This window comes from Bombyx mori, chromosome 3 (genome assembly GCF_030269925.1).
Source record: "Bombyx mori chromosome 3, ASM3026992v2".
In the NCBI taxonomy this organism is placed as follows: Eukaryota; Metazoa; Arthropoda; class Insecta; order Lepidoptera; family Bombycidae; genus Bombyx; species Bombyx mori.
Window position 1 is genome coordinate 10,308,178 of NC_085109.1, and position 26,337 is coordinate 10,334,514.

General features: G+C 37.2%; 2 protein-coding genes across 3 annotated transcripts in view; both read left to right on the plus strand.

Moving 5' to 3' along the window:
- Positions 1 to 11,866, plus strand: part of LOC100302603 (enhancer of split mbeta-2) — a 261,515-nt gene extending 249,649 nt beyond the window's left edge. The window contains exons 1-3 of one of the 2 annotated variants that reach the window (XM_004931665.5): positions 8,086 to 9,771; positions 9,973 to 10,118; positions 10,505 to 11,866. In XM_004931665.5, coding sequence (XP_004931722.1) covers positions 9,984 to 10,118; positions 10,505 to 11,557 — 1,188 coding nt within the window. In that variant the 5' untranslated portion in view covers positions 8,086 to 9,771; positions 9,973 to 9,983 and the 3' untranslated portion in view covers positions 11,558 to 11,866. Of the gene's footprint in view, positions 1 to 8,085; positions 9,772 to 9,972; positions 10,119 to 10,504 lie in introns of those variants that run through there. The other variant, XM_062676340.1, reaches the window with a different exon arrangement.
- A 1,227-nt stretch (positions 11,867 to 13,093) lies between these two features.
- Positions 13,094 to 25,912, plus strand: LOC101741264 (uncharacterized). The gene is made up of 3 exons (XM_004931664.4): positions 13,094 to 13,505; positions 18,212 to 18,432; positions 24,683 to 25,912. Exons 1-3 carry the CDS (start codon positions 13,388 to 13,390, stop codon positions 25,592 to 25,594), a joined length of 1,251 nt encoding a protein of 416 aa, XP_004931721.1. The 5' UTR covers positions 13,094 to 13,387; the 3' UTR covers positions 25,595 to 25,912.
- The last annotated feature ends 425 nt before the right edge of the window (positions 25,913 to 26,337 follow it).

A 26,337-nucleotide genomic window follows, 5' to 3' on the forward strand; every position in this document is an offset into this window, starting at 1 on the left:
CCCGTTGAGTATCTCTTGATGACAGTGACGCAAAGACAAAATTTATCGGAATGTTTGTGCTGCAGTCACCGTGTTAGATTCGGCAAAAATGATTCGGACAGATTAATAGCAAACGGCCGAATTATGAAGATATCTGATTTTTGTTGTAATTCCTTTTTTTTAAAACAATTTCTACCCACGATGTTATTGCAAAGCGTAATGGAATGTCATTCGTCAATCGTGGTTTGAAGGGAGTTCTTAGTGTAGGCAGCTACTTGACTGTACCCCTGACCCCAGAAGGACGGTCATGAGCAATTGTGACTACTTGAGAGAAAGTAAGGAGTTTTCATTTTGTAGAAATAGTCTCTATTACGCCCAGGCATATAAAAAAATATTTAAAAATATCCGCAAATAATATTTTATGCGGGTTTGATTTTCATTACCGATGTTAATGCTTCGCCGCGGAAGTAATTTGTAATGATGAGTTAAGTACGTATTTCATTAGAATAATGTCTGTCAGCGGAATTCGAACACCGGTACTGTCGCAATACGAAGACACGGGGTGTCTTATCTTTTCGGCCACGACGACTTCTAAGACTTGTATTGCTAACGTCATAGGCACGAGTAGACTCAAGACTGTGGGTAAGATGCTAGAAGCAGTTAATCTGTCTAGAAAAATAAAAGATGTTCATTAAGGTGAATGCCACTGTAAGATTTTTTTTTGTAATAGTATGTTTGTATCATTAGATGTTGCAAGATGAACGGGAAACAAATTATCACTTTGGACCAAACCGATAGCTATCATAAATAATTAAACAAATCGATTCGTTCATATATACAACCAATACTTTTGTATGTATTGTATATATGTACATGTTGACAAATTCGAGCCGTGTGAATGATAAAAATAATCATAATAAAACAATTAGTGATACTTCACACATGCGATCGAGTGCTGGGTGTCCCGCGTTGGCAATGACGCACACGACCACGACAAAGCATCGGTATTTTTGTGTTACCGTCATTTTGTTAAATACGACAATAGATATTTTTCCCGATATTGCAACAAACGCAAATATGATAATTTAAGTTTTAAGTATGCTTTAGTCGCTTTAGTGGCTAAAAATAGTTTAGTTCCTACACCATGATTGATTTTCGATATACTAGTAATCAAATTTCGCAATAGCCTCCTTATTGACCTGCATTAATCAATTTCGTCAATCTATCTCAATAAAGTACTAATAAACCACTTTCAGATACAAATTTGAATTTAATGTCTATGCTGTATTTTCTATACTGTGTAAGTTTGTGTTGAATCGAAGCCTGTAGACCCCTTACAAACACATGTGACTTAATCCATCGAGTCATTACATTACCTACTGTCGCATCACGACATAATATACCCTAAAAATTCGAACATTTTAAAAATAATCGTAAGTCATAGCGCACACGTAACATCTCCGTATGTGAGAACAGGCGACCGCGTCCATTTCCCACGCGTGCCGGCCACGCTTCATATAAACAAAAACGCCCACATAGTCGCAGCCTCATAGTCGGCTACGACCTGATGATAATTAAACAATCTAACTACCCACGTCAGTCATTGGTGACATGCGATGTACCGTTACATTCGACTGGAATTATTTTTTTTTTTTTTTTTTTATTGCTTAGATGAGTGGACGAGCTCACAGCCCACCTGGTGTTAAGTGGTTACTGGAGCCCATAGACATCTACAACGTAAATGCGCCACCCACCTTGAGATATAAGTTCTAAGGTCTCAATTATGGTTATAACGGCTGCCCCACCCTTCAAACCGAAACGCATTACTGCTTCACGGCAGAAATAGGCAGGTTGGTGGTACCTACCCGTGCGGACTCACAAGATGTCCTACCACCAGTAATTACGCAAATTATACCAAATTTACTATGCATCCGTATTCACTTTATTTTTCATGTAGATAGATTGAAAAGCTCTGATAGCTACCGGTAGCTTATTATCGCAACACCAAAAAAGTTATTTTACGTTCAAAGCTAGCCGCTGTGAATAACGCTAAATCTATTTCATACAAAAAATCGTTCAACATACACACGCGGTCATTACGGATCCTCTCGATCCATTAACGGTGATTTTAGGTACCTCAAGCACAAGTGCTCGACGAGTAAATTAACCAAAGACACAGCCCACTGAGTTTCTCGCCTGATCTTCTCAGTGGGTTGCGTTTCCGATCCGGTGGTAGATTCTGCGAAGAACTGCTCTTGCTAGGGCCAGTGTTAGCAACACTTCCAGTTTGAGCTCCAAGAGTTCACCTGCACGCTAAGGAGAAGCTGAAATTGCCTCTCAAGGCTATCAGCATAGGTAGGGAAAGGAAGAAAAAACAAGAATAGACACGCATTAACTATCGTATAACGAATATATATATAGCTTTGCTAAAAAGCCAACGACTGGACCAAGTTTCCTCAAAATCTTACGAAATGTAAGAGCAGCGCATGAAAAAGGTCCTCTAGTCTTAACATCTATAATAAAATAAATACCTTCACAATTCGGTCGCTTGATTTTAATCGGGTCGAATTGTTTTTACCTAATCAAACACAGTGACTGCAGCATATCCTCTTTACTCACACTCTCTGCACTCACACCCACCTCTCGCATACCCTCTTAAACGCAGTCCATTCAAGTCCTCTTACAGCTTATCTAACAATATAAAAAACCAACATTCATTTTGCTATAATAGCTAACGATTTTTAATAATCGAACAATATCTAATTTATTGTATTTCCCATTGGCAATCAATAGTTACTCGGTAACGTAAGCGGTTTAATGAAATACCGTATTCCCGTTACGTAAGATTTACATTCGCGTGTGAACCAGCCAAGTTGTGTGTTTGCTTTATATGCAAATAAGAAAAGATTGCCCATAAAACTTTACGAGGAGTCCGCAATGAACAATTTATTACTCGACATACACGATGTAGGTAACAGAAACGTAATGGGATATAATTTTGCTTTGAACTCTTTTGACTTATATTTAAATCATTTATATCTGTGCTTACGTCCCGTCCGATGTTAAGGAGTTATCGGAGTCTCCACAGGAGCTTTTTAAAACCTCATGATTTTACGTCATAACTACAAATAATTTGCCGTCTGTAAATGGCTGAGTACATTATGCTTCATTGTAACCAATAAAATAAAAACAAATAAAAAATATGAAAAGTACATTGGGTGATCTTATCGCTAAAAGAGATTTCTTCTAAATAACCATCAAACAGAGAAGAATAGAAAATAGAAAGAAGATAAACTTACAGAATAAATAAATAATACTATCTTTATAATATTACTGTTTCACACTTCAAAATAAATAAATATATACGCACATATTACATTATTAAATTACATCATGTTGTAGCGAAAGTGCTGTAGCCAAGTCTCCTCAGAATTGTGAATGTGTTATGTAAATCAGTGGAATTGGAAGTGTCCCTCCTTCGGAACAGGAATGCGAAGCTGCTTCGAGGTAGAAATTAGCAGAACCGTGATACCTAAACTTCCGGAATTACCGGGCGTCTTATCCTCAGTAGTGTATAGATATAATAATACCATATTATCGTTCGTTATATTATTGTATAAAGCATACATAATGCAAGCATTAAAATATATTCTTCTAAAATCTATTTTTCGTAATAGATTTGCGAGATCATATTCCACCTGGTGTTAAGGAGATTCCCGACACAACAATGTAAATTCCCTCATCGGCACACAAACATAAGGTTTAAATCTCCGTTGTCCTGAAATTGCTTCTAACCTACCTTTAAACCTAAATATTATAATAATAAATATAGCATGGGCAGTAATATACACATATAAGTACTACCAATATGCCTAACTATCAGATATAAATTATTTATTCTAAATCTTTGAATGAACAAAAGAATATGAAACTACCGACCAGACTTACCATACCATACCAGCTACTTAATCCACACACTTTTTTGGAACGAAAGCTTAAGTGAAAATATCTCACAGAAAAATCATAATAAAATATTAAAACCAAATATAATATACTGGGAATTAAGTAAACGAGAATTCGCAGAGGTATTTTTCGAATCATTATTCTTTAATTGGTCCAGACTAATTCAATTGAATTTGTTGCCCGTGATATAGTTTAAGTCATGTTTCCTGACTCCATTCCTGTTTGTAGAGAATGAAATGACTCAACGGGTCAGTGGGAAATGTGTCATTGTTTAGTCTCAAGCAGCAAACGACAATTCCACACTAAATCTGTGTTAGCATTATTGTAGACGAAATATGTGCTAAAGGAAGTAACGCTGATAAGCTCTTTGCTCTCGTGTTGGAGGAATTTATAGCTGTGTCATATATGTTGATTCTTGGAAAGTTAAAGATTTTTTGGGTACTAGACTAGCGAATGTGTACTTTTTTTCGAGCTGATGAATTAGTACTATCGTATTCACTAAGGCATCTACCTTATAACATTAAATCGCTACGTAAGTTACATTCCGAAACCGGCGTTGAACTGGTATCCTCAAAGAAGACGCGAGCGCAAAACAAACATGGCGACATAATATAGCCATTTGCACAGACTTACCCGCTCGGAGTAAGGTAAATGATGCAGTCTCCCATGGATAAAGATTTCACGTCATCACAAATGCCCTCGTCATAACATATTCGAGAAGAAAATCCATGAACTCAACCAATAGTCTGTGAAAAGTTCATTATTAATATAAATTGAATACTAACAGCTGTTATGACTTTTATCTATCTATGTTTCAGTCAACGGACGTCCAATATTGGACGTCCCCCAAGCCTCGCCACAACGACCGATCCTACGCTGTCTGCATCCAGCGCATTCCCGCTACCTTCAACAGGTCGTTCCACCTTATGGGAGATCTATCCACGCTACATCTTCCGATGTGCGGTCGCCACTCGAGGACTTTTCTGCCCCAGCGAACATCTGTTCTACAAGCAATGTGCCCTGTCCACTGCCACTTCAATTTCGCAATCTTTTGGACTATGCCAGTTATCATGGTTTTACTGCGAATCTCCTCATTCCTGATTCATTCATTCATAATTATGAAAAGCTAATACAAACAGACCTATTTAGTTTCATATTACAAACTAACTGTGCGTTGAAATGTTTCAAGTAAGTTTCTGCTTAGTGAAACACAAATCGCAGGATCCTTTTAAAAAAAAATGCAGCTCTAGTCTACCGAAAAATAACTGCAATGTTGAGGAGAGTATAACAATATTCATCGACGCATCAAAATAACTCAACTTTGAATCTAAGAACCCTTGCGAGCTTCGAAGAGCCTTCAAGAAAACCTTTTATTAGATAGTATTAAGATGTTATTTTATGATTATTGTTTCTTCTTTTCACACATTACGATTTCATTGTATTCATTTAGCTATAGATATGAATCGACTGTTTTGATAATTGTTACCGTTATGATTATATAACAGAGCATGCCTACAGAGCGTGTAACGTTTTGAGCATTTAGTTTCGTTCAAATCATTCTCATTATAGTTTCTCCATACAATCTTTGATTTGTTTTATATCCAGCTTAACTGATGAACCTTCACGAATTACAAATTTCATACGTTCTCAAATATTTGCGACGATTTAATTGTCGATTTTACGCTTAACGAAGTGCATGCGTCACAAATGTACGGTAACCGAGTTTTATGTTCATTAAAGAACAATAAAGTAATTGAATATATTTGTAAAATAAAAATTTATGAATTTAGTATACTGGCTATAGTAGGTATGACAATTCGGATTTAAGATGCCCAGTGTGATTCAATATGCGACTAAGCCTTGCTTCTAATTTAGTACCTACTGAATTTAGTATACTGGCTATAGTAGGTATGACAATTCGGATTTAAGATGCCCAGTGTGATTCAATATGCGATCAAGCCTTGCTTCTAATTTAGTAGCGTGTAGCTAATTTACACGAACGATTAAAGAACAAAATAGCTAATTACTATGATTCTAATTGTCCCAGCAATAGTGGATATGACCAAAAGAGTGGAAGGTTATCGTGGTATCGGCATTAATGCGAAAAGAATATGATCATGTGGCCAAAAAGTCCCGGGGTATAAAAGCAGACGGTTATATAAGGAGGGGGCGTTCTAAAAAGACTTGAATGAAAGGTGTCAGAGCAAAGATGATGTATGATTAAATGGAAAAGAGGATATGCTGCGCCGACCCCGCATAATGGAATAAGGGCAAGTGGGAAAGTGTGTATATTTTCAGCTACAACGCATTGATGCGTTGATTCTTGCGACTTTATATCTTAAGAGGGAAAACGACTTTTAAGTTTTAGTGTCTATGGGTTCCCCGTATGGTTTTTGCGGTAGGCAGCGGCTTTTCTCTGCTCCTGGCATTGCTTAAGTCACATGAGCCACGGTAACCACTCAATATCAGATCGTATGCTCGCCTGCCTGCAGTACTCAACTATGCTCATTTATACCACAAACGACTACTGAGAAGTTACTAATACATATTTAACGTGCACATAATAGCTTTGTATACTAATTATCAATAATTTCAAAACGTTTAACTAAATTGTAAAGTTGCACACGTCACCAAGCACCGATGACAATACAATAATTTTATTACCATGGCCTAATAGACTGCCGACCAGAATCAGCGGGATTAATAAACAAAAAGGGTGCGTGTACTTATGTACGCGCGTAAGAAGTTATACTTTATTTAATTTTAATTTATTTCTTTTTTTTTAAATATTAAATAATTAATAATAAATATTTAACGTTAATAATTTAATAATATTTAGTATGAATTATATTAAATAATAATTTTGTCATTTATATTACTAAAAAATGAATGCTAATAACACTTTTTTTTACGAGTGTACATGCGCGAAAGTTCACCTGCGGCTATATTCAGACTCGCCAAGTTACGTTGGTCGTATTGTAATGAGCAATTTAGTGGGCAACTTGATTCTGTTAATTTTGTGTCACGGTGCGCGCGCATCATAAAATTTCAGTCTCATAAATTTTTCATAACGCGCTTAAAGAAGTATAACTTCAAAAGTTTATTTAAATCGCTAGTTCAGCTTGCTGTTAAAATTTTATTTTTCAAATTACTTTTACTTATTTGCAGACCCTACTAAATTTTCTTCGGTCGATACGTTCATAGTGTATTTCGTTATATCATCACATCGGCATTATGAATATTTCAATAATTCTATTTCATTTCCAGTTTCAATTTCGAATTTTATTGATTTCACAATTAATTTCGCATAAACTATGTGTACTTTACAGATTTTGTGAGTACCAAAGACTGAATTAAGTTCAAAATAAAATGTCTACGGGATTTCAGATAGAAAATAAAATGCATTTAGTACCTATCCATTTTATACAAAAATAGCTTAGCTACTTGAAAAATTACCAAACATGTCTGTCTGTCTATACTGGTTTAGGGTAAAATTAAAATAAAAGACCGCCTCATTCAGTGTTTCGTGGAGTCAAAATTATGAAACCTGTGGTCTTAATTTATGTTTTAATTATTGTTTTTTTTTGGATCCTACTAATAATTGGAATTTTTTTTTTGGAATACTGTAATTTTGAAAGTAATAAAACTAAATTAAATTCGTTCGTGTTGATTGCATGCGCGTGATAAATTCGTAAAAGTAGTTTACGGATTAGTATGTAGTATCTAGTAGTTTCTAAGGCTCGCGAAAATGGAAGAAAATATGTACTAGTATTATGTCAATTGTACATAGTTACTTAAAAGAAAGCAATCACAGTCATTCAGACAGACACGTCGGAAATAAATAACAGGTACATAAAAACGCGAAATTAAACCGTAAAAGTGTTTTATTTGTGTGACTCGTGAAAACCGATGAAAATACTAAAATTACTTCCCTAATTAATTTCATATTACTAAAGTCTGTGCTTTGGCTTCCATGTAAAATTATGAAATTGTCAAAGTAACAATTAATATTTAACTTTTAATTGTTAGTTTCATTGCAAATTGACCTCATATGTCGCCATTAAAATTTATACAAATTGTGTTTGCTGTATCTTTTCATAACAAACAAACCTACTGAGCTGTTCACCGGATCTTCTCAGTGGGTCGCGATTCCGGTCCGGTGGGAGATTCAGTAAAGCACTGCTCTTGCTAGGGTTAGTATTCGCAAATGCTCTCAGGTTGAGTCGGTGAGCTCACCTACCGGTCCATTTGTAGTTGGAGTCCTTTAAGCTACCAGCGAATAGGGACCTATCGAAAAATAGGTATTTTTGTTAACAATAAAGGAAATCAACTGAGGTATTTTGAGTGTGAGCTTTGAGTGAACATAATATTACAAATTAAAAATTATTTTAGCTAAATGTACACATACGGGCCTATGTCTCAAAACGTTTAAAATGATAAACATATGTACGCACATAACAATAAAAAAATATAAGATAATATGCTTTAACGGCGAATAAGTTAAAAGCGTTTGCTTAAAATCGGTTGTCCTTAGGTCGTTTTCTACCTGGAGACCAAAAAAAAAAAAAAAAACGGACCGCAACAGTAATATCATTTCAAGTCCCCGTTTTTGGACCGTGCCATTTATTATGAACTTTTTGTCGAGTGCTTTTGTCTACTGCTCCTTTAAAGAGCCGACAAAATTAAAATTTAAATGGAAACCGTGTCGAAAATTCCATTGTACAAAATTTTCGTGAAGGTTTTATGATATTACACAGTTTTAAAGTTTGTATTACATACAACAAAAAAAAACAAAATGGGTTTGTTTCCAATTGTTGCGTAATTCCGTTATATTGACACTTCTCGCACGTGTTCACTTCGATAAAGCGGCACAACACGAGAACCCTCTCATCGTGGCCGCCGGTAACTACATTCCCGATCCTGCGGAAAGAATGGAAAGCAGTCGACGTCGCCCAAAACACGTCATCTTGGATCCTCCCGATCCACTAACGGTGCTTTTAGGTACCTCAAGCACCGGTCACCGTTCTCGTCGAACCCGTCGCTTGCGATGAAAGGCTCGACGAGAAAATTAACCCTCAGTTACAGCCCACTGAGTTACTCGCCGGATCTTCTCAGTGGGTCGCATTTCCGATCCGGTGGTAGATTCTGCGAAGCACGGCTCTTGCTAGGGTTCGTGGTAGCAACGTCGTCAGGTTTGAGCCCCGTGAGCTCACCTACTAGTTAAGGTTACGCTGGAATAGCCTCTCAAGGCTACCAGTTTAGGTAGGAAAAAAAGAAAGAAAGCACGTGTATGTATTTGGTGCGACAAAAGTGATTGCGAAATTTAAAAAAAAAACCGTATCTATCGTCTTCCATGGTTCTTCGTCAATATCTATTGTAACAGACAATGCGACATTCAAAAACATTCAAATTAAACTAAATCATATTCTAATCAAATTCTGATCTTCGTTTACCAGCATAAAACGTTGTGATTCTTATCATTTATAAAACGACCACACACGAATCCAGATCGCTCATTAACAAACTAGAGAAGCTAATAAGATCACACATAATCACACATTGGGCTATAAATAAACTGCTTATTTTGTAGAAAAAACAAAAGCATACAAGTATCCTGGGAAAGTATTTCAAGGAACCCGATCTGTGGGCCACACGTGCTCCGTAGGGCATGAATGAGAGGAGTGCGGGGGTGTAGGGCCGCGGGGGACAGGGCTAAGGCTTTTTTCAGGCAGTTGGCAAAGAGACGCGTTGTGAGGTGCACGTGTAGTGTCGCGACGCGTGTGGGTGTATTACAAGTGCGTTCGAAGTTCATTTAAGTGTTTATAATTCGTAAGTAGATTTTTAATTTTACAGTTTTCTCCGATACCAATGTATTTCTTAAGATCGCTTTTGTTCGATTTTATAATTGACAATAAAGTGACAAGTTTTATTGATAAATGAAATCAAATAGCACGTTCAAAAACTCCACCTAAAATACCTAAGCTTTGTAATGTCAATAGACCACTAAAATATGATTTTTATTTGTGTTAGATTACCAAAAGATGTCGGACCCGGCTCCGTTGTCGAAGACGGCTAAATACAAGAAAATAACTAAACCATTGCTGGAGCGGAAACGTCGGGCGCGCATCAATCGATGCTTAGACGAACTCAAAGACCTAATGGTCGGAGCGTTGGAGGTATGTAACATTATTCTATAAATCCATCCAGTCCGCCGTGCAATTACGGAATAAAAATAAACCGCGCCACTTATCCTATCAATCCTCAACTACTTAATTGCTCGTATAAAGCAATTCATCTTCTCGCCAGTCATCAATACTCGATCCATCATCCATTCACACGCCGTTTATTTTTATCGTTCGACCGGTCGTCCTTCTGTTTATTACACGGGCGCTCACCCCCCGCGAAACTGGAATAAATATACAAGTTCCACTCGCAAACAGGAGTCGACGATTACAGTTAAGTTAATGGTACGCTGCGCCTTCTCGAAGCGTGAGAACACCGGTGAGCGGTCAACACCTGCTTTTATAATTTACGCATATTTTTTTCTTCTTTTCATCCGCAGATCGATGACGACAACCTAAGCAAGCTGGAGAAGGCCGACATCCTTGAACTAACCGTTAACCACCTCACAAAGTTGCACAGCCCGAAGGATCCGGTTTTGGAAGCAAAGAAGTTTCAGGCGGGCTTCGGACAGTGTGCGGCCGAAGCATGTCGCTTCATAATGTCCGTACCGGATTTGGACGCGAACGTTAGCCAGAACTTGATCAGCCATTTGTCGAGATTAATCACGGCGCAACCCCTCACCATTCAAGTACCGGAACGAGCTACTTTCTCTCCACCTACCTCACCGGTGTCCGTTGTCTCTGACCGACATCACTACTATAGCGATCACGAGAGATCATCATCGGACGCTGAGGATTCTGTTTACTCTGTCGACGGCCCCAAGCAATGGGCTTACGGCGGACAAAGCAGGGCACACAAATCTGAAAACGGGCTGCTCACGACAGTTGACAAACTCGTCGTCTCACACCACGTTGTCTCCGAACAAATGAACGGTTCGGTACACGGGCAAAAAAACACATATTTCAACAGAGTTCCGGCCGAGGCGAAGGATATTATCCTACAAAAAATACGACAGCACATAATGGACAAGCGCGGCAGTGACTACAGCGACACTAGTAGCAATGCCGACTTATCGGAACAGAAGTATATACACAGGGACGACGTGTACAGAGGCGACTACACGTGCCAATACTCGCCCGCGAACGGGCTCATTAGTAATGAAACTTTGGATCTCAGAAAAGTTAGGTCGCCGAAAAACGAGGCGGGCTCACCAAAGAAGCCGATAACACGTCAAGCGGCCGGTCAGCCGGAAACAATTCCGCCACCGGAGAGCAAAGTTGAAGTGACACTCGATCTTCCGGAACGATGCGAATTGCCGATGGATTACAGCAATTTGCCGCCTAAAAAGAAAAGGAAATTAATCGAGTACCAAGAGTACAAAAAGCAAGAAGCGGCAAGGCGGCGTCTTGAAGGTTTTTGTGGTGAGAAAAAAGAGCGTGAAGGCGATGGACCACCGGCCGACGAAGAAGGCAACAAATGGCGCCCTTGGTGATATGTTTTTACCGGCGCGTCACTCTTTCATTGTGATATTGTAGTCTCTTCCATGACAAAGCTTTAATTCGTTTTAATAAATGTTAATGCCTTAATTATATAGGTTTGTATAGGTTATAATCGATTCTAGGTTATTTAAACTAGTAATGTATGTGCCTTTTTAAAGCACTTGAAAATTTATTTATGTGCCATTTATTGTGTTTGATCTCGCTGTCTTCCTATTAACGTTTTGTTGTCTTCCATTATTTTGGTATGACTTACGTTTGTTATTGAAAAACATTTTGTTAATAAACGATATCTTTCAATGTGATTATGAATATTATTAATAGTTTTAAGCTAAATTAAGCTAATTGTGGTAAAATATGGACACAAATAAAACATTAAAAATATCTTGAAAGTAAAGTTGAATAATTAATTTAGTGTTGGTAAAGAATAGTTAATAAGAACTACATATCCCATACTTAAAAAAAGCTTTTAAAATTCGTCTAAAACCAGTGGTAGTAAGTTTGAGTAAATCTAGAATTTATTCTTCAAAATTCTAATAAATCTTTCGAAGTTTTTTTAACAATGGTAATAGATAATCGGTTTAATATATAAGAATGCAACTGATTCTTCTAAAGAAACCAAAAATAAACTTGTTTACGGTGTAAGTATTTATTGCACATCGGATCAAAATGAGTTTGATGACATTACATACACAGTTTACATTTTTTCACTTTAGCAATATAGTGAGTAAAAGCTACGTCAAAGCATTCTTAAGGCGTGTTTTTAATAAATACGAATGACGTTAATATTGTCGGAATTATTCCATTGGCTCGTAAATCTTAAATCGAGTTCATGATAGGAGTCTCACATATCTACGACAAACAAAGGTCTTCGAGATAGATATCCTAGGTGGCATTGTGGTTTCCTTCAATAATTATTTAATGCTTTTCAATAACATTTCAAACGTCCAGGTATGATTGTCATGAAATTACGAAAAATACTAGTATAATCTATACTTTTTAAAATTTGAATTTCTTTTGGATGTTTTATGTCACAGTGAAAACTCGTACCGCCATCTATGGATAAAAATATTCTTAGCAAGGCGACTTTTTGGTTTGCAAAGTCAATTATTATTGATGAACTTAATCTGACCTAATCTTTAACTGATTACTTATTTCACGTATAGATGGCAGCATAGACAGGTACAGTTGGAAATGTTATGGCGCCATCTAGTGCAATTGTGTAGAACCTTATTCATGTCAAACTGTTTAACACTATTCCATTACAGATGTCTCTTCGATAGAAACATTAGTTTACAAACCATTAATTTCCATAAAAAAATTATGCAAAAAGTCATAAAATGTATAATCGTAATAAATGTCATTTTATCTGTGACGCAGAGGAAAGAATAAGTATGAAACGTTTTTCTATTATCTCACATTTTTTAAATAGGTATTAGACTACAAGTAATTTAATTTTACTGATTTGATTTTGTACTACTCGACAATAGATGTCGCATTCCAACATGCTTCTACGATTGTGTTTGGTAAACAAGATAAAGGAGGGATGTCATTTACGACAATTCAACTTGGCTCAGTCGCTCATTCATTGATGTGCCGGCCGGTCGGTTAGTCACTCAAATGGATCAGTTTAGTGATCGACAATAACACGCGCGATATTACGAACTATTTCGAGTTAAAATATAACGACTATGACAGTTGGCTATGTTGTTTTGACAAGCGGTGCAGTTTTAGAGCACAAAGATTTATACAGTATAGTATTTTATTTTGAATTGTGATGCTGATAAATTGTTGTGTAGTGCTTAAAAGTGCAATGGTGTGGTGAAATGCTTGTGGGGGAGCAGTCGCCGGCACCGCGGGTGGTGGCCGGATTAAGAAAACTCCGCCCTGAATTGACTCCAGGACCAATACCAACTCTAATAGACCCTAATATAAGGATATCAGGTAATCTTCTTCTTCTTGTTTTAGATCAACAAATGAGATGGCAATGTTTACATTAGGTCGTTGAACTCAGAAAGAGCAAAGAAAGCTATTTCTTTTTTATTTCAAATATCCAGTAAAAGCGACTAAATGAGACTTATTAAAAGTCTTGCTTAATTCCTGAACTTTACTCAGTAATTCTATTAACTAAAATTTGTGGAATTGTTCTAACAACTGCAAGGATATCGAAGTAGGTATTATGAGTACTATCTACAAAATAAATCTGAACTTCCAAATCGATGAACCATACGGGAAAGTGTAGCCCTTAACCCCAAGTAGCTACATTAAATAGCCACTGTAGCTAGGTACCTAGTAGAATTAGTTTTTAATAGCAAAATATAGTAAAATGTATGGTAAAAGGTAATTAATATATATTTTATATAGGGATAATGGGACAATGTATAAATTTAGTAAGTAGTTCGAGTGAACGGTGGACTTTGCCTTGGCTTACTGTTGTATTCTGATAATAAACCGAGCAGAAAATTATCATGCAAAGTCCTCAGACGCTAAATATAAATTATATACGTCAATTTACACGTCATTAATATCGAAACTGAATTCGATATCCTAACGAACTACTAAGCACAGATTAATAGGTAAATAACTAATTCATTTAATCTGGTTATAAGTGATAGAAGTACTAGCAAGTGCCAGTATACCTATATCACAGTTGATAGATTTTGGCGGGAACGCGAGGAAGAGTGAAGTTGTGTGTTTTGTTTTATTTTATCTATTTAGTGTTTCTTCAGATTTAAAAATAACGACTGTGTGTAATAACGGTGGTTTATTAACTGTTTAGTATCTGTGAAAGTGCACAAATGTGGGAAAATTAAACAAAGCCGCTAGACGTAACTTCTCGGGATCCTCCAAAAAGTCTACTGAAAAAATCTCAATAAATGACCACCATTTTACTGAGATTGTATTTCATCCCATATTATGTCATCTCATTTCATTTAATTTTATTCCAGTTGATTAATGTCTCAAATTAGTATCTTTATTTCATTTCACTCCATATTATCATTTTTCATAAAAATAAGAATATAAATTAAAATAAGACATGACCTAAAGGTCTTAGATACCAGGTCATAAAATCCCTTTAATAAAAATCGCAGTTGATACTCGAAATTTATGACGCGATACTTAATTTTAGGCACTCTTAATGTTTTGATTATAAGACCTGATATTTCATGGTAACTCCAATTTTATAACAACAGTAATGACATCTATAATCACTCGTCCTCTAACCAAATTGAAGTATAATTTATTTCACACTAGTTACACTTAAAATAGGTACCCAAAGTATGCTAGTATTTTTTTTTTGTAAAATATACAAGTATTTAACTAAAGTAAATTTATCTACTCTTAAAAATAAATACCTTGCGAAATATTATTAACGCATTGCAACACAGGTCGTGATTGTAACGGCTAGTTTTTTTTTTTTAAGAATTGCACATAATCGGTAAGTTAATACGAATATACGAAGTAGGATATTTTCAAAGAATAATAGAGAATGAGTAAATTCACTAGATAAAACGGAACTAACAGAAAATACTTTGGGAGAATACATTAAGTTTGTATAATCTGTCACATCGAGCAGATACGATGAAATTTATCGATTTATTTAGATATATTGCATCTGTGGTATTTTGATGTAACTGAGTTTTTCGGACAAAAACTGCGGATTGTATAATAGCTGATAGTAATTTTCATCTAGTAGACACCGTACTAACAGACGAGGCGGTCTTCATAGAAATACAGTTAAAACACGTATACCCTAACCTACCTTTGCGTTTTACTAGAGAAAAAAAAATAGAACTAGCGCAGTTTTTGAATTTGTATTTCCCGGAATTTAAATGTTTACGCACTAAAAAAATGCTCACTGCATTTAATCTTCGATTTTAATCGTTTTGAACAACGTGAAAGTGCCTAAATTACTGGATCATACTCGGCATTCAACTCGTGTTTCCCATTGATAACTATCACGCGACCTTGTAAACTTGACAATGCAATGCGTTGTGAAGTTTAATGAACTTAAGTTGACAAAATGGAATTTCTAATTTTCAAGCCTGTTTGTTTTTTATAGATTTCTCGAACTATGTAAAAATATCTAAATCGTAGGCAAAATTTTTAGGCATCGGATTGGGTCTGGCACTGGTATTGCTGACATCCATGAGCGTCGGTAACTACTCACCATTAGATAGACCGTACTACTTACGATCTGATGGGCTAATTGCAATAAAAAAGCGTAAATAATGACCGAACGGTACAAGCTTCACTTAAAAAAAACTGAGTTAGTGAAACATCTGAATTGTAAATTCAATTTGATCATTGATTTATGTTGGACTTTTCTCAGTGGGTCGCGTTTCCGATCCGGTGGTATATTCTGCGAAGCACTACTCTTGCTAGGGCCAGTGCTAGCAAGACTCCGGTTTGAGCCCCGTGAGCTCACTTACACGTTAGGGCGAAGCTGAAATAGCCTCTCAAGGCTATCAGCATAGATAGGAGAAAAAATGAAAAAAAAGTTAGACTTTTTTCAATCATACCGTATTGTATTTAACTTAAAGGACAATTTTATCATATCACCATACACTGCGCTACAGGTTAGATTAATCTCTATCGCTTTGGTATCACAACTATTCAACTAGCTTGATTGGATTTGTGGGTGATACTTACGCACGTCACATAAGAACAGACAGAACGGACCATATCACATGATAATCATTTCAAACGGGTATTATTTCAAGCACGTAATATATCGATGATTCCGAAAATATTCCGTTGACACCGAAGAAATTCGCTTTGTTCATTCATCTCATTGTTGAATATATTCTGATTAATACCATCTCCGTACAGTAATGAGATGTATGCGCGTTTAAATCCATCTTTGAATTAATTCAAAAGTAGGGCTCCTTCTGTGAGTCCAAACGAGTAGGTCTGTACCACTGCCCTATATATTTCTGCCGTGAAGCAGTATTGTGTGGTGAAACAATAATGATTTGAAATATGGAAAAGCCGTTATACTATAGAACTGATTCTTAGAACGTGCATTTCCTGTCTTTAGACTAATTAACAAAACAAACCAACACTGATTTGCATTATTTTCATTATACACATAACAATGTACTGTAAAAACTTTCCGATCGAAATTAGTGTTTTTGTTAATTCGGGATTCGGATCCTTTATATTTATTTATTGCACAACCGAAAAAAAAGAAAAGAAACTTGTATTTGTCACGTATAAATGTTTCCGGTACTAAAAACACCGGCAGAAATCCAAGATGGGGGCCATTGATATTAATTGTTTTGTCGTTTTTGTTTGGCCGTAATTCTCTTACGCATATGCTTAGGACACGGAAAACAACACGGGATATTATGTAGGTAAACTGCCACTGAATTATTTATTATAGACGGATTTTTAAGAGTTAATTAAAACATAAGTAATGGACAAATTTATCAATAGTCTCCAAGAGACGACTTGTGGGGATGTATACACGAACGCGTGGGCAGACAACGAAGTCTTATTGAATAAAGGTTCATGTTTACTTTGTATGAAGATCGGACTGTTATCATCACTGTGTCTCGTCGGCAATGCGATGTCGTCCTTTGACCCGTGATTGTACGTTTGGATCTTAATAGACAACATTTAAATTTTTAAAAGTCTTCTCTGTCCGATAAGAAACGCATTAGACTGAAAATATAATATGTATGACTCGATTATTTGGATTGGATAATGTTGTTTGTTACAAAATATTTATTTAAAATTGCTTAATGTACGTTGATGCCTTTGTAGTCTTTCCTCTACGAAGTCAAGAAATTAATAGCTTTTGACAATGTTCTAGTAGTTACATTGAACACCAAAATACACAAGAAATTATTTTGGTAAACGAATATGTAATACATATCGATCGTAGTTTGGTTTAAGTGACATTTCTCATAATACCCGACATTTAGCTTTATAATTATAGGTCCATTTGATTTAGTATGAGCATCAACAATTCAATATTTTCCTGTGGCTCCTAGCCTATAGCCTTTCACCCCTCGATATGTATTTTCTAAATGTTAAAAATAAACGTTTCGGCCGTGAAGCAGTAATGCGTTTCGGTTTGAAGGGTGGGGCAGCCGTAGTAACTATATTTGAGATCTTAGAACTTATACCTATCACAAGGTGGGTGGCGCATTTACGTTGTAGATGTCTATGGGCTCCAGTAATCACTTGACACCAGGTGGGCTGTGAGTTCGTCCACCCATCTAAGCTATAAAAAAACCTTAATTGTCTTGTACAATTTTTAATTAGCTTCAGACGTATGTATGTTTGTAACGGAATCTTTGAACATGATTTTGACCCCCTTCAAATTATGACCCCCGTCGGATTAACTCGAAATTTGGTATACTTATTAAGGACCGATGACAAATAAAAATTTAAAAAAAAATTGAAAAAAAATTAATGAAAAAATTTAAGTAAATTTAACTAAAAAATGAAAAATAAATAATAGTTTAAAAAAACTAAAATAATACGCTTTTTAGTTGGACTTTCTATAATAACGTATTTTGTTTTTGTTTTTTTAAACTATTTATTTATTTTAAAATCTCAATTAAATTTTTATCGAACATTAATTTATCGGCGTTTTTCATGCACGTATTAACGGAAACATCCTTTGTTTGTCTGGTCAGGTGCACTCCGTCAGTATTACAACGATGATCTCGAGTCGTGGGTGTGGGTGCAAGTGGCCGTCCAAGGCGGGTGCTTGCTGGCGTGGCGAGACGGCACCCTGCCGAGGAGGCAGGCGGCGAGGCTGCCCCTACGTCACCTACATCTTCGGACAGCGCCGATGCTTCCCAACGCTTTCCAACTGTCGAGACTCCGTGACGACATTGCCGTTGCCACATTTCAGGTACAATAAAAATTATAATATTAATTAATACGTGAAGCAAAAACTTTGTATCCCTTTTTACGAAAATTGCGCGGACGGAGGAGTATGAAATTTCCCACACTTATAGAGAGTATAGAGAAGGAGTGCACAATGCTAATATTTTTTTTAAATAATGCATAAAAGATACATTAAATCAATAAAGAAAACATTACACACACTACCATGTATTTGACACACACACGCCTGCATACTATTTGTTTATTGTCAAACTTTTCTTATTGAATAGTCATATTGAGAATAGATTAAATACCTACTGTTTGTCTTTGTTAATATTTGTCTAAAGGGTAGTCTTTGGCGATATCTGTGATTATAGAAGAATAATAAATAGTCTTTGACAATAGAACTATAATGTTCAAACTTATAATTTCAATTAATTATAGTCGAACTTCGGCTACTGCGGGACCACTAGTAATATTAACTAGCCGTACTCTCCCGCTCCGCTAGGCATTTAAAATTAACATTATTATTGTCATTATTATTAGGGAGTCCAATACTCATAAATATTAGCCTATCCATTAAGTACATGTATTTTCTACATGGATACAAAGTTTCAAGTCACTCGGATGCACGATTCAGTAGTTATAACGGAACGTCCGTAAAAACCACTGTAGATTTACAAGTATATGTAGTATAATTATTTTGAGCCGACCCGTTGACTTGTTGATGTCGTCAAAATGTATGACATAAAATTATAATCGTGACTTAAAATCGTAGTGTAAATAGCGCTCAGGGTAACTCTTGCCACGTACCAAGGTATTATACAAATACGGAATCACCATTGGACCGTATGCGGAATACAACAAGGAGGATAATTACAAAACAAAATAATAAGCACGTAATTTTATTATTATTATTACTAACGTACGTAGATTGTTCCCAACATTATTCACACTTCTATATTATTCTTGAATATTTTCCTTAAAAATTGTAACATAGCAAAGCGTTTAACATAGTCGTTAAATGGGTATATTATATTTTTTTTGTATCGTTATTGTAATCGACGCGGGTAAATGTTCAAACCATATAAGTAGTTTTAATCGTGCTTAGCAATAGTCGTGAGCCCATAAGCAATTCGATCCCTATTTAAAAAAAAAAACTTGTTCATTTCATCTCAATATTTTGCTATTAATCAATTCCGTGTTACATGATAATTGTTACAATTTTATTGATTCGTACAGAAGTACAATGGTTGTGCTTAATTTTATATACAACTAGATGACCCGGCAAACGTTGTGTTGCCTTAAATAAGATTTCTAGGGAAATTCTAGTCTAATATATAAAATTCTCAAAAACCTCATTCAACCACATATAGTAAGCGGCACGTAAGTTGGCAAGATTTTGGTGTAGTGGGGGTAATGTCGCGCATAGTGTACATTTCAACAAAAAAATGGTCACTTTTATTGCCCGCATATATGTTTATTTTATTTTATTAAATTTTTTATTTGCCATAATTTATTTTTAAGCCTGTTTGCTTAGAAGAAAGTTAAAGAAAAGAGAGGAATTCGTGAAGTGTATTAGGTGTTATAAATAAAATACAATTAAAAGTTAAAAAGTTTATTTAACAAAATATACTTTATATTAAAAATTATGTGTCGCCGTCGTCACTATCTTTTTCTAATAGTGCTACCCTTTGGATTAAATTTATGGTAGCACCTGAGCTGGTGGAAGGAGTTGGCTCCTCATCGTCAACATAACGAAGAGTCGCTGTCGTCACTGGCGTAAGTAATAAAACGCTCAATGACTGAATCGACTATAATTATGGTCATTGGTATTTGGTCCTGCCATTGCAAACAAATTTAAAACAATAAGACTCGTAACAAAAACTAAATTTAAAACAATAATAACAACTCGTAACAAAAACTCAATATAAACAAAGGGTTCCTACAACTTTAGTAGGCGCATGTGTAACCGGGAGCGAACGGAACGTGGACGCGGTGCGGGAGGTGAGGGTCGACTGACTCACCAATGCGCGCTCGGAACGGTGCTACGTCTTTCCCCGCGTCCCGCTTGACAACAAAAGAGACCTAAAAAACGACTTCTGCGCATCTAGCGACTCTTGCCAAGTTACGTGCCGGGGACTATACCTCATTATAACCAAAAAACATTTATCGAAAAAAAAAAATGTTTGGGGTGAACAACCCTTATCACTTAGAGGTATGAAATATAGATAGTAGCCGATTCTCAGACCTATTGAACATACTATTGATACACAAATAAAACCAAAACAACATGGCTGGCAAGCTACGATTGATACACAAATAAAACCAAAGAAACATGGCTGAAAAATGTATAGTGAGTAAGACAGGAGACCGGCTTCGTCCTCATCCCTACTACGTGATGTTTGCTGGATGAGTGGTGACACCTGGCGGGGATAACTGATCGATTGATAGTTGATCAGTAGTCGACCGGCGAGGGCAGGAGATCAAATTGAATTAAAAAACAAATCATAATTAAAGGAACTTGAAATTATAAACTCTGAATAAGAATTTATCGTACTACAATTATAATATTTGATTGCCATCTTGCAACCTTATTGCGGATCTGTGCATAGAATAAAAAAAATAAAAATCGGGATGGAAAAATAGGGGTTGATCGTATAAGAGTGAAAATTGAGAGTAATATATATTTTTTTATTTTAAGTCATGACAAAATTAAAAATAAAATCTTACCAAAAAAATTAAAATTTATAATTAACAAATAAAAAATAGGGGTTGATCGTAGAGGGGTGAAAATTTCAGAGCAATATGAAATTTTTTATTCTAAGTCATGACAAAATAAAAACAAAAATCTTGCAAAAAATTTAGTTTTTAATTAGCAAATAAAAAATAAAGGTTGATCGTAGAGGAATGCTAATTTAGGGTTGTATGTATTTTTGTATGCTGTATCATAAAAAAATAGAAATTAAAAATTTTGTCCAAAAAATAAAATAAAAAATTTAGGGGTGGACTACCCCTAACATTTAGGGGGATGAAAAATAGATGTTGGCCGATTCTCATAGATACCGGATAAGCACAAAAAATTTCATCAAAATCGGTCAAGCCGCTTCGGAGGAGTATGGCAACGAAAACTGTGACACGAGAATTTTATATATTAGATTTATCTTATAGGCTTATAGAATATTATCATGAAATAATATCGGCACTTACTCGGAAAAGAGTTGGAACCGAGAGATTTGATCCGTTGTATGTATCCTAGAGTCTATAAAGGTCGGAATACAAGAATGCTCCGCGGCAAAAACGATACGTCATTGATACCTGCACAAATGCCGTCAATACCCCATTTCATCAACAAGATTAAGGATTAATTGTGTCAATAATACAATCAATCATCTCTTTAATCTCGGGACAATGCAACTTGATTCAATCTTTTCGAATTACAAATTTCAAGCAAAGGAAACCGCGGGCACGTCTATTAAAAATATTACAAGTAAATGTAAAAAAATGTGTTTTTATTTAATTGAAAAACCTCGAAATTTCTATCAATTGTACAGAGTTACGCAAGCCCGTTACAAATCATTCTTATATTAATAAATTTTACACTGCTATAAATTTGTATGGTTTGAACATAAATATAATAGTTTCCAATTAAACATGGTGATATGAATTTATTTTAATACTAATCTTTACTGTCTGCGAAGGCGCAGGCTCAACGTGCTTTGTCTCTTTCGGTCACGTTCGAAGCTGAATGTGAGTGAAAAAGACAAATGCAGTCAAACTTTGAACAAATGAGTGGTCGCTCAGTGATCGAAACTGTAATTCAATTGTGAACGAATGAATATTATTGCATTGGAGTCTCTCTTAGCTACAGAGTTTATATTGAGTAGGTACATGTAGCATGGAACATTCATCTTTAACCATGCCAAATTTCACGCTTGCAGGCGATCTATCCAACAAGTGCACGTTTGTAAAATACTTGTTATTATGGAAGTTTGCCCCATTTCACTTTCTGGACTGGAGTATTGAAATAATAATAATAGATACATAATAAGTTTGAAAGTCTATAATATGTTTGTCCTTTCACGTCAACACGAAATAATGGATTGACATGCTTTTTTTTAAATGTCAGGCTAGTGACATAGAATACCTTCTATTCCGAAAAGGCAGAGAAACTACACTGATACTTTTCCTTGATCACGCAGGCAAAGCCGCGCCAACAGCTAGTGATATAAAGATATATTTGCTGAGTTTGTTTTGCCAGTTTTTCTTAGAATCGGTATTAGAGCTTAGTTTGGACTATAATTTTTATCTGAAGAAACTGGCTGGCAATCCTAATCAAACTATTACTACTTTTATTTCATCAAGCATGCGTCTTCGTCTAAGAGAAATCTTATCAAAAACAACTAACATAAATGTAAATTAGATAAATGTGTCTATACAGTATCAGCGGGCTGCTAATGACGGTGACCACTCGTGGTCCCCCGTGGATCATCGCAAAGACAAAAATATGTTTGATAGTGTCGTGATTAAGTTCCAAGTATTTCATAAAAACTTATTTGGCGTAGAATTTGATTTAGACTTAGACTACACCTGTCTTCTAACTTAATCTCGCCCCTAAACCAGAGACGCTGGTCGACCCCTTCAGACTCTTGTAAATGATCTGAGAATGAAGACCTTCATTGTTAAAGGCCCACAAATGCTGCGTTTAACAATCTAATTGCCATTAATTATTCCTATGTTACATCAGTTTGTCGCGAGCGTAACGTATAAGTCACGCACACGTCTCCGGTCATTGTCTAATCTGAATGCTTTCATAAACACTCATCGATGTGATATGTCTGCATCACGGAACGTATTATTAATAAAGCCATCTTATCCGTTCTTGTTGAACAGTTTCGTGATAAAATAACTCCCAGATTAGAGGAGAGTTTATTTAATTTTTTTGTCGCGTGTCAGATTATCCCGATGCTATTTAGACGGTTTTTTTTCCTACCTAAGCTGATGGTCTTGAGACCATTTCAGTGTAGCCCTAACAAGTAGGTGAGCTCACGGGGCTCAAGCCGTACGATGTTGCTAACACGAACCCTAGCAAGAGCCGTGCTTTGCAGAATCTACCACCGGATCGGAAACGCGACCCACTGAGAAGATCCGGCGAGAAACTCAGTGGGCTGTGTCTGTGGGTTAATTTACTCGCCGAGCCCTTCGTCGCAAGCGACGTGTTCGACGAGAACGATGACCGGTACTTGGGGTACCTAAAAACACCGTTCATTTCAGCCTAGGTGTACAAGTAGGTGAGCTCACGGGGCTCAAACTCAAACCTGACGTCGTTTATAAGACTAACTCTAACAAGAGCATGTTATGGGTCAAAGTAGACAGTGCCAGCGCAAGTTGTGGTGTCTATGGCTCCTGGCTATTCAACACCAGATGTATCTCTTGTCGGAACCCCCGGTTCTACTATCGGTGCTTTTAGATGCCTCAAGAAACGATCACCATCCTCATTGAACTCGTCGATTACGACGAGGAGTTAAACAAGCGAACTAACCCATAGACATGACCCACTGAGTTTCTCGCCGGACCACTTCAGTGGGTCACGATTGAGATCCGGTGGTAGATTCTGCGAAGCCCTACTCTTGCTAGAGTTCGTGTTAGCAAATTCTCTAAGGTTGAGCCCGTGAGCTCACCTAACCGTTAGGCCGTAGCTGTAATAGCCCCCTAGGCTACTAACGAATGGGTAGGGAAAAAAACCACATGAGCCGTTCGCCTATCAAAAAACCAAAAGAAAAATATGGTTTTATTGGATACGAATTGTATTAATGTTAATGTGAACTCTACCGCGCGTCTTTCTTATACCTAATGTAGAATTCCAACAAAACGATCTTGGTAGTTGTCGTGTGGTCCCCTTCTAGAAGGCTTTTTTTCTCACGATTCGCTCGCTTTAATAGACCTCAATGAAACGAAACACTCGTAAATCAAAGGCCTTTGTGTGTCGCGATCTTTTATAGGGTATTTCCATAAGGAGGGCTCAAAGCGCGAAGGTGTTGACGTCTTAAAGAAACACGTTTGATGAAACCCCCTAAAGAATTTTTATGTCAATGTAACTTGACGGTCGCAGATCAGCTGTTTCATTAAGCTCACCCCAATGAAGTACTGCGCGCGATTTCCGTTGATTTAATATTTATGTATTCAAATTAAGACGTCTTTCTTAAGATTGTGCTGTGAATTCTCCTCAGTTCTGAAATATGTATTAATTGTATTTTTTTGTTTGTTTGTTGCAGGCTTGCAATGCGGCTGAATACACGAGATGGGTACGCGCGTTGTGCGTCGAGATCTTAGGCCAGACGCCACTACCACAAGTTCGATTTCTGGACGTGTTACCAGCGGCTGATACCGCTAATCGAGAACCAAAGAAAGAGGCCCCCCAAGAGGAAACGCCGTCATGCCCTCCCAAACCCCCTCCGCGAGCCCGTCGGAGGTTACTAACATCGACAGAGACTCAGTTAACGCGGAGGGATCATTCACCGGCCGCCACGGACGAAGGCATCGTCGTAGAAGACGACGACTACGACTCTTCGTCCGATCGCAGCCTCGACCTGACCCTTTCCCTTGACGCCTTAAAGACCACCGACGTGGTCGACGCGCCGGATCGGAAAACCAAGGTCGTCATCAAATGCGACAGCTGTAGCAAACTGAACGCTGGCTCGGCGGTGTCGCAGCAGCACCACACTCTGCCGCGAGCCGCGAGATCTGAGTCGGAGCAAGGTCGGCGTTACTTGAAGCGATGGGAGGGTACGGCCGGCGGCGCGGAGCGGGGTCGTCACGCGATCGAAGCGGCGAGACGGAAGACTGCGTCGTTGGAGACTAGAGCGAGGTCATGTTCCCCGAACGCACACGAGGCGGTGGCGCAGTACGTGCCGGTCAAGGAACGCCGGGCGCTGTTTGAATCGTTATCTCGACACGGTGGGAGTCTAGCTAGGAGTACCGAGCAGCTGGCGCGACCCGTGGTCCCGTCTGAGACGACGCCCCGGCGTGCCGCGTCGCTGCACGACTTGCAGGCGCCGCCGACGCGATCTGTGAGCGATCTGCGTCAGTTCTTCGAAGCGGTAGCTCGAGGCGCGGGCCCCGGTTGCGGCACGAGCGCCCGGCACAGCGCTCCACCCGAAGCCCTGCCCTCGCTGACGTGCGTGTGATACACCGCACACACTCAGATATGTGTGCTTAGTGTGAGGTTTTTAACGTCCTCGGTAGCGTAAAAGTTAGCCCAAATTTGTTTACAGTGGGCGGGTAAACGTAGACAAACGTTCCAACTGCATACAAATTTTAGTTAACTTTTACGCTATCGAGAACGTTAAATACCTCTCACTAAGCACAGTGTACATATTGTAAAATGACGTTGTAGCTTTAGTTTAACGCGTTGACCGCTATTCTACTAAGTCGTTCGTTTTAAGACTGTTAAAAGTATTGTTATAAAATCTAATATAAATAAAAATGAGATACATTATTGCCTATGCTTGCTTTTCATTTTTCCTTGGCGCACCCAATTGTATCGACGCAAAAAACTATTATATTTAAGTTACCTTTCTTTGTTCTCGTCCAAGACAATGAAGCTACAGTCACTAGAATGACATTTTGTAATATAATGGTTAGTAAAATGTCAGTAGGCACGAAGATTCAAAGGTTACGTACCGCACACTTCTCGCGTCCTTCAAACAGTTCTCGCTATAGCGTTACAGAGTTTAAAAAAAGTTATTTCTTTACACGCATACATTATTATGTAGACAAATGAATAAAGGTTTCCCGTGTCGCAAAAAACATCAGTTCGCTGAGGCGATACAAATGCATTGTTTTCAAAAACAAGCTATAATATTGCCTTAACTGTAACTGTTATGCAAATAAGATCGTGTTTTAAAAAAATCAAAGTCAATGAAACCTT

Excerpts from the sequence above, each read along its gene's own strand:
- LOC101741264 (XM_004931664.4), top strand. The coding sequence starts at position 13,388 with ATGCTTGTGGGGGAGCAGTCGCCGGCACCGCGGGTGGTGGCCGGATTA. Across the intron at positions 13,506-18,211 it reads CCCTAATATAAGGATATCAG|GTGCACTCCGTCAGTATTAC; the intron begins GTAATCTTCTTC and ends TTGTCTGGTCAG. Across the intron at positions 18,433-24,682 it reads TTGCCGTTGCCACATTTCAG|GCTTGCAATGCGGCTGAATA; the intron begins GTACAATAAAAA and ends TGTTTGTTGCAG.